This window comes from Muscardinus avellanarius (assembly GCF_963383645.1).
Source record: "Muscardinus avellanarius genome assembly, chromosome: 3".
NCBI classification, from domain to species: domain Eukaryota; kingdom Metazoa; phylum Chordata; class Mammalia; order Rodentia; family Gliridae; genus Muscardinus; species Muscardinus avellanarius.
The window spans coordinates 20252201-20265867 of NC_137788.1; the positions used below are offsets into that span (position 1 = coordinate 20252201).

Consider the following 13667-nt stretch of genomic DNA (forward strand, 5'->3'; position numbering starts at 1 on the left):
AACCTCCGCGCAGCGCCCAGGGCGCGGGCTGCCAGCTCCCTGACAGTTCAGGGCTGGCCCTGAGTGGGCGAGCGAGGTCATCGAACGACGGGCAGCGCTCTGCCGAGCAGCCTGGCCTCGGAACCCTTCCGGGGACCACGACCCGGAGCAGCGCGGGCGCGGCACGGGGGCGTCTCGGTCGCTCCGGGTCCAGCGAACGCAGGGCAGTTAACCAATGGGCGGCCGTGGCCCAACGGGGATCCCTCCGAGGCAGCCAATGACCTCGCTGCGCTCTCCGCCCCCGCCCCCGCCAGCCCCGCGCAGCTGGATCGTTGGTGCTGGTGGGCTGGGGGTGCGCGCGGCGCCGGCTCCTCGGGGAGGGGGCGTGGCCTGGAGCCTGGGCTCCGCTCCGCTCTGGCGCTCGGCCCCGGCGCCCCCTACCCCCCGCGCGAGGCCATTGGCCGGGGCGCCGCGGGCGGGGGCGGGGCGGGGCGCCGCGGGGGCGGGGCCGGGGCGTGGCCGGCGGGGGCGGGGCCGCGGGCGCTGTCGCAGTGAGAGCCGGAGCGGCGGCGGCGGCGGCGGCGGCGCCCGGCGGTGTGCGCGCGTGCGGGGCGCGGGCTCGGCGGCGGCGGCGGCCCGTCTGGAGCCAGCTGCAGCGGGGGAGGCGCGGCCGGGGCTGCGCGCGCGGCGGAGCCGGCGGGGGCCGGGAACAGGTGATCCCAGCGGGAGCCGGAGCCCTGCCGAGTTGGCGGGGCCGGAGCCCGCGCTCCCGGGCGCAGCTGCGGACGGCGCCGGGCTGGGGATCCGGGCTCGGGCATCCCTCCGCGCCCGGGGGCTTGCCAAGCCCGCTGTCCCCGCAGGCTCGGGAGTGCGGGCTCCCGGCGCCCGCGCCCCGGCGGAGCAAAGTTGTGGACGTGTCCCGGTAGCCGGGCCAGGGCGCCGTCGCGACCCGGCCCGGGGTGCGCGCGCTCGGGGCGGCGCACACGCGCCAGCCCCGCCGCCTCTCCTTCCCGGCCGGCCCCCTCTGGAAACTGCTTCTGGGGCTGAAACTTTGGGCTCCGGCGAGCGCGGGACGGAGGCCGGGGCCCGGGACGCCGCCCGGCGCGGGCCTGCGGGCCGCATGTGACGGCCCGGGGCGGCCGCAGCGCGGGAAGGCGCGGGCCCCGCACGCCGGGCCGGAGGGAGGCTGCGGCGCGCGGCGGGCCGTTGCGGGCCCGGGCTCCGCGCTGTGCCGCCGGGCTCGCCCGGGCCCCGCCGAGGTCGCCGCCCCCCGCCCCGGCGTGGGAGGACTCGCTCAAACTCCCTGAACTTCGCGGACTGGCCCCGGAGAGCGAGGGCGAGGCCCGGCAGCCCTGGCCGGGCCCTGCGCCCCGACGCGCCCCTCCCTGCACGCCCGCACGCCTGCACGCACGGAGCCCTGGTGGGCGCGGACGCGTGCCTGGACCCGAGGGTCTCCGGGGCCCAGGCGGAGCTGACGGCCCCCAGGCCGGCCCCGGGCCGCGATGCACTCGAGGAAAGGGCCGGGCTTCGTCCCGGTCTCCCCGTGGGGGCTGCGGCTGCCGCAGAAGTTCCTCTTCCTCCTCTTCCTCTCCGGCCTCGTCACCCTGTGCTTCGGGGCGCTCTTCCTGCTGCCCCACTCCTCTCGCCTCAAGCGCCTCTTTCTGTCCGCCCGGACCCAACAGCCCGGCCTAGAGGTGATGTCTGACGTCGCGGGCCACCCTCCGGCCCGCGAGCAGGAACCCCCACCCAACCCGGCCCCCGCGGCGCCGGCCCCCGGCGAGGACGACCCCAGCGGCCGGGCCAGCCTCCGCCGCAGGAAGGAATGGCCGCGGCGCATCCGCCCCACCGGGCCCCGGGAGGAAGCCCCGGCCACCCGGGGCCACGGCGTGTCGGCCCCGAGGCCGGGGGAGGAGAGCGTCCGGTTCAGCTTCGACTTCAGTGCGTTCCGGAGCCGCCTCCACCACCCGGTCCTGGGGACCAAGGCTAGTGAGAGAAAGAAGCGTCGGAGCAGAGTGCGAGCCCAGCGGGAGAAGGTCAAGGAGGTAAGTAAGACCTCGCACTCCGCAGACCCAGGCCAGACACTGCACCTCCTTCGGTCTCCCCAAACTTCTCTCTTCCCTGCACACTTTCCCAAGGCGCTCAGTACTGGCCCCGCTCCTGAGGGATAGCAGCTGAACCCTGCACCAGTCACGCTCCCCAGCACCCACACTGGCCTTTCCGTTCTGCCCCCAGTCTGGGAGACTTGGCTCCATCCGTCGGTGGAGTTGCTAGAGTCGTTCAGCTTCCCTAATGGGCACCCTCTGTTTGCCTTCGTGGATGAGAGCCACTGGAAACATTGTTTCTCACAGTGTTTTGAAGTCTTAACTCATGAGACCCCTGTAGGTCTTGAAATGGGGAAACCCAGGATTTGAGTGACATTTGGTGTCCTGCAGTCTTGCTGTGACCAGTTAGCACCCTACAAACCAGACAGGTCTGCATTCTGCTGTTTCTGTTGGGCTTTGGGACAGTTGTACACAAATTGCATGTGGTGTGGGGAGGGGCTATGGGCACGGTGGTAATGCTGCAGGAGCTCTGGGGTCATTGGCTTAAAGCAGCAGGTCTTGGACTTGTTCCCCGTAGGGATTGTATCAGGGAGGGATTTAGAAAGATCACTTTGAATCAGAGTCTGAAGTTTAAGAAACCAAAGTAAAACAGCCTCACTGTGGCTTGAAGACAGTGGCCAAGTGGCCACTGGTGCCCAGGTAGCTCTGCCGCTTAGAGCAGCCTCTTGAAGGGAGAGCTCAGCAACGCAGAGGGGGCTGCAGTGACGCCCCCAGGCCACGAGGGGGCTGCGGGCAAGCCACGGCCAGGGTCTCCTCCCTAGACACGAGAGGGTTCGCTCCCCCGCCCCCCCCCATCTGGGCCCAGAAGCTTCAGTCTGGACTACTTGGGAGTCAGCAGGTCGGCCCTGATTTCCAGGGGGAGCAGGCAGCAAGGGTCAGGACCTGCCCTGCCAAGACTTCCAGGGCAGCTGGCCCTTCTCTGTCTGAACTCTCCTCCCTCCCAGCCCACCTCTGCCCAGTTTGTCTTTGCTCAGGCTTAGCTGTGTTGTGCGGAGTCTGGTTTGAGACTGTCTTAACTAGCAATCAGGGAGCATTCTGTGGAGTCAAGATAGGAAGCCAGAAGGAGCTGAGCCTGTGTGTGTGTGCGTGCGGGTGTCCACCTAACGGCCCTGTTTCCTTGTTGAAACCTCAAAGGTTAACTGAAGGCTAGAATTGGCTGTAGCAAAGTAAGGGGCATCCTCTCTCCCCTCTCTGCTCAGGATCTATGTTGTTGAGAGTTTACTGGGACCACCCACAGCCCCCTTTCTAGAAGCTGCTTCTGAGTGCATTACCTTCCTGCTCTCCTGGACCTCCTAGGAGAGCAGTAACTCCCAGGGAAATTGCATATAAACCGCACGTGTGCGGTTTCCAGGGGCCGTCCAGAGTTTTGAAAGGATTTCCAAAGGGTTAAGAATTAACTGTTGTTCCCACGAGGTGCTGGGATTGGATTCATGGTAGGAGGGGTAGGAGGGCGGGTTGGGGACGTGGTTCTCCTTCCTGCTCCTTTGCCAGCAGAGGCTGGGGTGAAGACTCTCCCAGTGCAGTGATGCTGTAGCGAAGCCAGGCGCATGCTTACTTTGATGCTCTGTTTTGCAGGTGGACGTAAAATCAAGGGCTGGGAGGAGGTCTGTGTTGGTGCCAGTTTTCTGGATCTGTCTGTGTGGCACCTCCTTGCACCTTTGGGAGTAGCTAGAGCCATGCTTGCATTTATCTGCAGTTGGTATTCAGCAGCAAGACTGTAAGCAGCTGGGCGTGGTGACATACACCTGTACTCCCAGTACTTGGGAGGCTGAGACAAGAGGATCCCAGGTTCCAGGCCAGCCTCAGCAAATTACTAAAACTCTCAGCACCTAGTGAGACACTGTTTCAAAACTGAAAATAAAAAATAAAAAGGGATGGAGCTGTAGTTCTGAGGTAGAATGCCCCTCAGTTCAAAACCCAGTACCACCCCCCAAAAAGACAAACCCCCAAACCAAACCAAACTAAGAACCCATAAGCTACTCAGAGTGCATAGGGCTGGTTTATATACACTACTATAAATTTTTTTTCTTTTCTTTTCTTTTTTTTCTTTTCTTTTTTTTTTTGCAGGTCTGGGGATGGAATCCAGGGGCATTTGACCTCTGAGCTATACTCCCTGCCCTATTTTTTTTTTTTTTTTCTTTTTTTGGTGGTACTGGAGGTGGAACCCAGAAGGCTTTCTACTTCCGGGCTATCCTCCCAGACCCATTTATATTTTATTTGGAAACAGGGTCTCACTAAGTTGCTGGGAGACTCACTAAGTAGCTGAGGCTGGCTTTGAACCTGTGCGATCCTCCTGTCTCAGTCTCCCAAGCGCGGGGATTACAAGCGTGTGCCACCACGCCCGGCTCTGCCCTATTTTTTATTCTTTATTTTGAAACCAGGTCTCACTGAGTTGCAGAGGGCCTCACTAAGTAGCTGAGGCTGTCCACGAACCGCAATCCTCTGTTCTCAGCTTCCTGAATGCTGGGATTACAAGTGTGCGCCACCACGCCCGGCTAAATTTTTGTTTTTTGGTTTCTCTTTTTTACAGAACTGGGGGTTGAATTCCAGGGCACTTTACCTCTGAGCTATACCCCCAGTTTTGTTTTTATTCTTTATTTGGAAACAAGGTCTCCTTAAGTGGCAGAGGGCGTCACTAAGTAGCTGAGGCTGGCTGGGAACCTGTGATCCTCTGCCTGGCTGTACTGTTGTCTCTTCAGGCTTCTTGAGTTTGGCCTCCCCCATCCCACCTGAAAAATATGGGGCAGAATTTTTGGCTTAGTGTTCACCCGGGTTACCTGTGAGGAAGGCACATGGCCCCCTTCTCTCCCACGGGGTAGTTTTAGAAAGGTGCCTGTTTTCACTAAAGGGACCATGGCATTCGTCTCCGGTTTGTTTCTTTGCAGACATGAATCGATTAGGCCCATGGAGTAGAGGGAAAGCTTGCATCAGATAAAAAGGCCCTGTTCTTATAATGTTTTTAAAGTGAAAGCAAACATAGAGACAGAGTTGGAGAGGGTGACAGACGCAGTGAATGGAATCTGGCCCCAGGCATATCTATGAACATTCTGGTTAAAGAGATGGATGTGGGTACGAAATCCATGCTGGTAAGATGGCTTGCAGCTGCAGGCTCTGGTGCATCAGAAGACACTGTCCCTAAAGCCAACTATTTTTCCTCATCTCCACCCCTAGCTCTGGAACATTGGGGAAAACAACCTGGTGGAGAAGGGAGGCCTAGAGGCTGTGGGTTGGCGTCTCTGCTCACCTGCCAACCATCTGGCTTTGAGAAGCGACCTCCTCTCCTGCCTGGACCTAAGATAGGGCAAGGGAGAAGCAAACGGGCCGGCTGTGGACACGCTGGCTTACAGCCCGCTCCCTCGGCAGACCGCCAGTTGGTCACGGTCAGCTAGTGGCTGAGCTTTCTCTGTCCTCAGCCTCTCAGTTCTGTGAAGTCAAGGATGGTAGGGTGGTGCTGCTGGCAGTGATGTCCCTAGCACCTGCCCATGAGTAGCCAGCCATTCGGGTGTTTGTTAAGTTAAATATTCCTAGCACTCCATTGAACTTTGGAGATGGAATCGACAGACTCTCCTCTTGGAAGCATGAAGAGTAAAGGTGTTGATTAGAGCCGGGTGTGGTGGCATATGCCTGTCATCCCAGTACTTGGGAGGCTGAGACAGGAGGATTACAGGTTCGAGGCCAGCCTCAGCAACTCAGTGAGCCTTTTAGCAATTTAGAGGAACCCTGTTTCTAAATAAAAAGTAAGACAGGACTGGGAGTGTCGCTCAGAACTAGTAGAATGCTCCTGAGTTCAGTCCCTGGTACCCCCCCCCCCCCACATACAATAGTGTTCCCTAGAATGTAGAAGACGACTTGTTAGCAGCCCGCCCTTTCAGAGCTGAGGCTCACCCAGGGAACAGGAGTCCTCATCCATAGGTGAAGTTCTAGGAATCCGAGCTCAGACGTTCCCACGCACGTCAGTGGTGGGGATGTATCGCTTGTTAGGTCACCTCCCAGGGAAAGGTTTCACGCTGACCTGGGTCCCAGCGATGATGGTTGGCTGCCCACCTGAGAAACTTCCGTCATCCCTTCCGGTGAAGAGAGCTTTGGTAAAGGGAACCAGGCGGCCTGGGGCACCGGGTACAGGGAACTGGAGTGTGCTGCTCCAAACCCATATGGTACTTTTAGATAAACCATAGAAAGGGCCGCTTCCTCTGGTTAGATGCAGCCCCACTCTGGAGTGGTGGGACCAGAAGGATGCGGGTTGAATTTCAACACCTTCCCTGCCTGTCCGCTTGGCATCCAGGACTCTCACATCCCACCGTGTGCAGCCGCCCTGCTGAGTGTCCAGCCTGAAGTCCATGAACCCTGACCTTGGGGGAGGTTCCCGTTTATTACTGGGCCTCTTACCATGATACAACCAAGATACCTGGCTGGGTTGGTCTTTCCCCTCCCTCCCTCCCTCCCTCCCTCCCTTCCTTGTGTGTGTGTGTGTGGTACTGGATTGAACCCAGGACATTCTACCTCTAAGCTATACCCCCATTTTATTTTTATTTTGAAGCAGGGTCTCGCTAGGTTGATGAGAGTTTCAGTACTGCTGAGGCTGTCCTCAAACAGGAGGATCAGTGGGGACCCTCCTGTTTCATCCTCCCAAGTGCTGAGGTTACAGGTATGTGCTAACACTCTCTGGCTGGGTACCTGGAATTCTCAGGAGGTTCAGAATGGGAGTCACAGCTAAGGTTGGGAACTTAGCAGCTTGGTGAAGTCTCTGTTTTTGGTGCTGGGAATTGAACCCAGGGGCATTCTACCTCTGAGTTACACCACCACCCCCCTTTTTGTTTTGAAATGGCCTAATTTGTTGAGACTCTCAGTAAGTTGTTAAGGCTGGTCTCAAACTCGCTATTCTCCTGTCTCAGCCTCCCAAGTACTAGGATTACAAGTGTGCACCATCACATCTGGAAAAAGTTTACTTTTTTTTTCTTTTGGTGGTACTAGGGATTGAACCCAGAGGCATTTTACCTCCAAGCTACACTCCTAGCCGTTTTTATTTTATTTTTTAAGTTTCAAACAAGGTCTCACTAAGTTACTGAGGGTCTTGCTAAATTGCTAAGATTATCCTTGAACCCACAATCCTCCTAAGTACTGGGGTTTCAGGCATATGTCACCATGTCCAGCTCCAATAAGTCTTCTTTTTTTAATTTTAATTTTTTTCATGGTACTGTGGATTGAACCCAAGGACATTCTACCTCTGAGTTATACTCTCAGTTCTATTTTTTTTGGTGGTAATGGGTATGGAACCTTTCTACCTCTGGGCTACATTCCCAGACCTATTTTATATTTTTATTTGGAAACAGGGTCTCTTAAGCCAGCAAGGCTGGCTTCGAACCTGCGTGATCCTCCTGTCTCCGCCTCCCAAGCGCGGGGATTATAAGCATGTGCCACCACGCCCAGCATCAGTCCTATTTTTTTATTCCTTATTTTAAAACAGGATCTCACTAATTTTCAGGGGGCCTCACTAAGTAGCCAAGGCTGGCCACGAACCTACGGTCCTCCTGTCTCAGCCTCTCAAGTACTGGGATCACAAGTGTGTACCACCACACCCGGCTCAAGAAGTCCTTTTAAAGTTGCAGTAATTTCTGAGTGGAGGGCTATAACTTGAAGGGAGCGGTCGAGTCTTCCCTGCATGGCCCTGAAGTGCCTGTGGCCCCGCAGGGAGGGCTCGCTCCTGCCCTCTGTGCCTGCTGTGAGCCGCGAGGGTAGCGCTGTTTCTGAGCTGTGATGGCGTCTGAGTAACTCATCTTGGCAAATGATCTTGGCTCCCATTAGCAGGCTGGTTGTTAGTCTTGTGCGGTCTCTCTGTATATCTGATTTATCGTCAGTGGTCCCAGCGACAGGTAGGAAAATTAAAAGGCCTCTGTTCTTTGTAGCATGTGAATCTGCGCCTGTGGGATGCTTGGGATAATTAATATTAGGAGCAGCTCAGATTTAAATAGCTTCCCCTCCACGAGCTCTGAGTACAAACCCACTGAAGATCCTGCTTTCCTTCCCCCATCTTTCAGTTTCTTTCCTGCACCTGTTTACAGTAGTTTTAATGTAGACGGAGCCTAGCTATCATAACTGGACGGGTCCCTGGAGAGACCCTCCTGTCTGCAGCCCAGCCGCTTGCCTCCTCCTCCCTCCGTAGAACCGAGCGCCACAGTCAGAGTGGAGCTCGGGACGCGTCCCCAGCAGCTGCGCTCACACCTGCAGGGCGGCGGCTGTCCACTTTGGCTTTGAGCCGTGCCGTCATTTTGGGGACATCCTGGGAACAATTGCTCCTCAGGCCTCACATCCTTAACTGTGTCTTTAGTGTTGGTGCAGGAAACAATCAAATGGTGACTTTTCATAGTCAGCTGTGCGTCTCGCAATAGTTGGAGGGGTGGGGGGAAAGCTCTGTGGTTTTTGGAGTGACTGATTTACATCCATGTTCAAGAAATGTCTTTCTTCTAGCTTTCCTAGAAGACTGATCCATTACTCCACCAAAAAGAAATACTGCGATATATATTAGACCTATTTTGCTCAAAGGGATGTAACACTTTTTTCTCTTACTGAAGAAAGTAAATCAGACTTGTACGTTGTAAAGCCCCATGCAGAGATGCTGGTTGGTGATCTAGGTGGGTGCCTAGCCTTGTGGGTTCTGGCTCTGGCTTGGAAAGGCACCTGTCTGCTTCCCGAGTTGAGTCTGTCATAGGGGAGGTATAGGGAGCTTCAGGAAGCCCTCTCTCTTTCTAGCTAGCTTCCATTGATCAAATTGTCAAAGTCTTAGCAAAGAAATGATGGACACAGGATCCAGGAGAGGAATTGCCTGGAGTGAATTGATGGGTAGAAAATTAGGGCCACTCGTGGAGCATGGATATCATGAATCCAGGAGTGGCATTATCCCAGTTTTGTGCACCTGCAGTCCAAAAGACCAGGCTCATTCAAACCATAAGCCAGGGCCCCTGATTTCCCACTACCCTTGGGCCAAGGTCTTCATGCACAAGTGTTTGTAGAATTGGGAAGAAACAGCCAGGCGTGGAGGTGCACACCTGTAATCCCAGGACTTGGGAGGCTGAGACAGGAGGATCATAGGTTCGTGTCCAGCCTCAGCAACTTAGTGAGGCCCTGTGCGACTTAGTGAGAACTTGTTTCAAAATAATATAGGGCTGGGGGTGTAGCTCCCCTGTTTTTTTTTTTTTTTTTTTTTTTGCGGGTCTGGGATGGAATCCAGGGGCATTTGACCTCCGAGCTATACCCTCTGCCCTATTTTTTTTTTTTTTTTTTGGTGGTACTGGGGTTCCTGGAAGCCCTTCTACCTCGGGGCTACACTCCCAGACCTATTTTTACATTTTCATTTTGGAAACAGGGTCTCCTAAGCCAGCGCGTGGCTGGCTTCGAACCTGCACGATCCTCCTGTCTCCGCCTCCCAAGCGCGGGGATTACAAGCATGCGCCACCACGCCCGGCTCTGCCCTATTTTTTATTCTTTATTTTGAAACAGGGTCTCACTAGGTTGCAGAGGGCCTCACTAAGTAGCTGAGGCTGTCCGTAAACCGCGATCCTCCGGTCTCAGCCTCCTGAATGCTGGGATTACAAGTGTGCGCTACCACACCCGGCTTGCCCCTTGGTTTAACTACAAACAAACAATAGATTTTTATTTTCATTTTTGGTGGTATTGGAGTTCCTGGAAGCCCTTCTACCTCGAGCCTACACTCCCAGACTTATTTTATACTTTTTATTTGGAAACAGAGTCTCTTAAGCCAGTGTGGCTGGCTTCGAACCCGTGCAATCCTGTCTCTGCCTCTCAAGTGCGGGGATTACAAGCGTGTGCCACCACCCCCAGCCAAACAGTAGATTTTTCTTAGTTCTGTATTTCCACAGCAGATGATGGTAAAAAACCAAACTGGAGACTCAAAGAGTTCCAAGGCCTCTTAGTCCTGCCTCCCCCTCCTCCCTCGCACCCCTTTGTTCCCGGGGGATCAGAGGTTCCGGCGGCATCCTTGCGGTTCTTTCTCTTAGTTGCAGAGTTGCTGCGGCTGAGGTCACCGTGAGTCCGGCCGCCATGGTGTCTCCACCTGCAAAGAGGACAAAAGCCAATGAGACCACAGCTGCAGGCCCCGCCTGGCAGCCCAGTTGTAGGCACTTCTCCAACATGCCTGTTCTCGAAGAGTCGGGTTCAGAGCCCCAGACTCAATAGGCAGGTAGTGAGATCAGCTCCTACTCACACGGGTGTCTGAGTATGTCTTTCTCATTTTTTTTTTTTTTTATATTGGATATTGAACCCAGAAGCATTCTATTCTACCTCTGAGCTATACCCCTTTTTAATTTTATTTTTTTATGGTACTGGGGGTGAAACCCAGGGGCTTTTCTACCTCCCAGCTATACTCCGAGACCTATTTTATACTTTATTTGGAAACAGGGTGTCACTAAGTTGCTGAGATCCTCACTAAGTAGCTGAGGCTGGCTTTGAACCTGCGCGATCCTCCTGTCTCAGCCTCCCAAGTGCAGGGATTACAAGTGTGCGCCACCACGCCCGGCTTATTAATTTTTATTTTGAAACAAGGTCTCAGTAAGTTGCTGAGGTTGGCCTTAGACCTGTAGTCCTCCTGTCTCAGCCTCCCAAGAACCAGGATTACAGGCACGTGCCACTGTGCCCAGCTCCTCGTCTTTTAACTCTGAGTCTTTTTTGATTAGAGGCTAAATCCAGGGCCGTTGCCCATGTGTTTTAGTACAGTTCTGTTACCGGGGGCTTTTGGAGAGGAAGCAGTTCGATTTCCACTAGTGCCCTCCTCAGCAGACGAACCATTGTGCTTCTTTGTGCCGTCTTCTGGGAGTCAGCTGCTCTCTGGGTGAACGTTCTAGGCAAGCGTTTTCACTGGCCAGGTCACGGGAGATTTCTCTCCTTCCGCCTCTGTCGTCTTCTGAGGGGCCACACTCAGCACGAGGCCTCCTGGCCGCCTCGGTCCCCACGTGCTGCGGGGCGGTGCGGTGCGGTGCGGTGTGCAGCCCTGGGGCCTCCGTGACCCCACGCCGCGTGCCCGGAGCCCGCCCTCCGTCTCTCCTCTCGCTCCCTCATGGCCTTGTGAAGTAGGTACTATTGATTTGAGTATAATTTACATCTAGTGAAATGCAAAGACCTTAAATACAGTTTGCTGAATTCTACAGAAAACCACGTAAACCATACCATTGTTGAGATGGGAACTTTTCCATCACTTCAGAGAGTCCCTTTGCTGCTTCCCAGGCAGCTGCCCTCATCCACCTCCCACCGCCCAAGTCAGCGTCTGGTTTCTCTCCACAGGGATTAGTGTGGCCTGCTCTAGAACCTCACACACGCAGGATATGCTCATGGGCACAGGCCTCTTACACTGAACAATATTGTGGTAAAATTCATCCAGGCCGAGTGTGCCTGGATTGAATCTCTTCTCGTGTTTATTAGCTACTTTTATATCTCTAGTGTTTATTCAAACCTTTTTTTTTTTTTTTCTTTTGGTGGTACTGGGGTTCCTGGAAGCCCTTCTACCTCCAGGCTACACTCCCAGACCTATTTTTAAATTTTTATTTGGAAACAGGGTCTCCTAAGCCAGCACTCGTGCGGCTGGCTTCAAACCTGCGCGATCCTCCTGTCTCTGCCTCCCAAGCGCGGGGATTACAAGCGTGCGCCACCATGCCCGGCTAAACCTTTGGCTTTTTTAACTTAAAAAATCAGGTTGTTCATCATCTTACTGAATTGTACATGTTATTTTTATATTCTGCATGCATTTGTCAGCTATATATATATATATATATATATATACATATATATTAAACATTTTTACTCCTTGTCTCTGTTTTTTCAGTTTCTTTTTTTTTTTTTTTTTTTGTGGTATGGAACCCAGGGGCATTCTACCTCTGAGCTACATGTACCACAGCCCTATTTTTATAAATTTTTTATTCTTTATTTTGAAATAGAGTCTCACTAAGTAGCTGAGGCTGTCCTCGAACATGCAATCCTCCTGTCTCAGCCTTCTGAATGCTGGGATTACAAGCATGCATCATCATTTGTGGCTTTTTCAATTTCTTTTTTCTTTCTTTCTTTTTTTTTGGGGGGGGAGTACTGGGAATGGAACCCAGAGTCATTGTACCTCTGAATGGCACCCCCAGCCCTATTTTTTAGTCTTTTTTTTAATCTTTGAAACTGGGTCTCACTGAGTTGCAAAGGGCCTCGCTAAGTAGTTGAGGCCATCTGCAAACTGCGATCCTCTGGTCTCAGCCTCCCAAATGCTGGGATTATAAATTTGTGCTACCATGCCTGGCTCTTCTTCAATTTCTTAATGGTGTCATTCAAGAAGCTGAAATTTTAAATTTTTATAAAATCCATTATTTACTATATCATGGTTTTTGTTTTTTGTTAGTGCTTTCTGAGTCTTTTTAAAAAACCTTTGGCTACCCAAGGTTATGAAGCTAATTTCCTTTTTTTTTTTTTTTCCCCAAAAGTTCAATCATTTTAGTTTTACAGTTAGGTCTCTTATCCACTTCAGAATAATTTTTGTATGGTGTGAGGTAGGGGATGAGGTTGATTATTTCCTATTTAGATGTTATTTAGCACTGTGTGTGAACAGACTTTCTCTGTTGAATTTCTTTGATAACTTTGTAAAATTAATTGACTATATAGATGTGTGCGGTTCTGTTTCTCTACTCTTTCATTCTATTGATTTACTTTTATACCATTCTGTACTATCTTTTTGTGTGATACTGGGAGTTGAGCCCTTGGGCACTCTACCTCTGAGCCACACATCACCTGCCCTATTTTTAAATTTTGAAACAGGGTCTCACTGAGTTGCAGAGGGACTCACAAGTTGCTGAAGTTGGCCACGAACCTGTGATCCTCCTGTTTTAGCCTCCCAGGGACTGGGGTTACAAGCGTGCACCACAAACAACTGGCTCACTTTCCCCCCCCCCAAAATTACTTTGGCTGTTACAGCTTCTTTGCATCTATACATTTGAGAACACATTTGTCAGTTGTTGTGAAAAAAAATCTTGGCGGGATTTAGTTGAATTTGCTTTGAACTGTAGATTAGCTAGGGGGAGAACTGTTGTCTTGACACTTTTGGGGCTGCGGATGGGGCTCAGTGGTAGAGCACTCGCCCAGCATACACATAGCCCTGGGACTCGTCCTAGCACTGCAGACACACACACACACACACACACACACACACACACACACACACACATATTCTCTCTCTCTCTCTCTCTCTCTCTCTCTCTCTCTCAATCCTCCCCCAATCCCCCCCCCTAAAAACTTCAAAAAATTGTGTTTCAATCCATAAATATGGTCTCATTTCCAATTTAGATTTCGTTTTAACTTCTCTCAACAGTGTTTTGTAGGTTTCAGTGGAGAGGGCTTGGATATCTTTAACTATGCCTCTATTTCACATGTTTTATGATGTTATAAATGGTATTTTTAAATTTTTATTTTCTAATCATTTGTTCTAGTCCATAAAAGCACAGTAGACTTTTTTAGAGCGTGTCGTGGTTTTGTGTCAGGCGACCTTACCGAGTTCATTAGGTTGTTGTGGTAGGTTTGTCGGGATCTGTTTTGTGTACAGTCACGTTG

The 13667-nt window shown here is 53.0% G+C and overlaps 1 protein-coding gene across 1 annotated transcript in view; it reads left to right on the forward strand.

Annotated features, from left to right (window-relative positions):
• Positions 1–1481: 1481 nt before the first annotated feature.
• The window catches only part of MAN1C1 (mannosidase alpha class 1C member 1), a gene marked incomplete at both ends in the record, with an annotated part of 132809 nt that continues 120623 nt past the window's right edge, over positions 1482–13667 (forward strand). The window contains one exon of the mRNA XM_080692084.1: positions 1482–2021. Within this exon, the coding sequence (XP_080548210.1) occupies positions 1482–2021 (540 nt within the window). The remainder of the gene's footprint in view (positions 2022–13667) is intronic.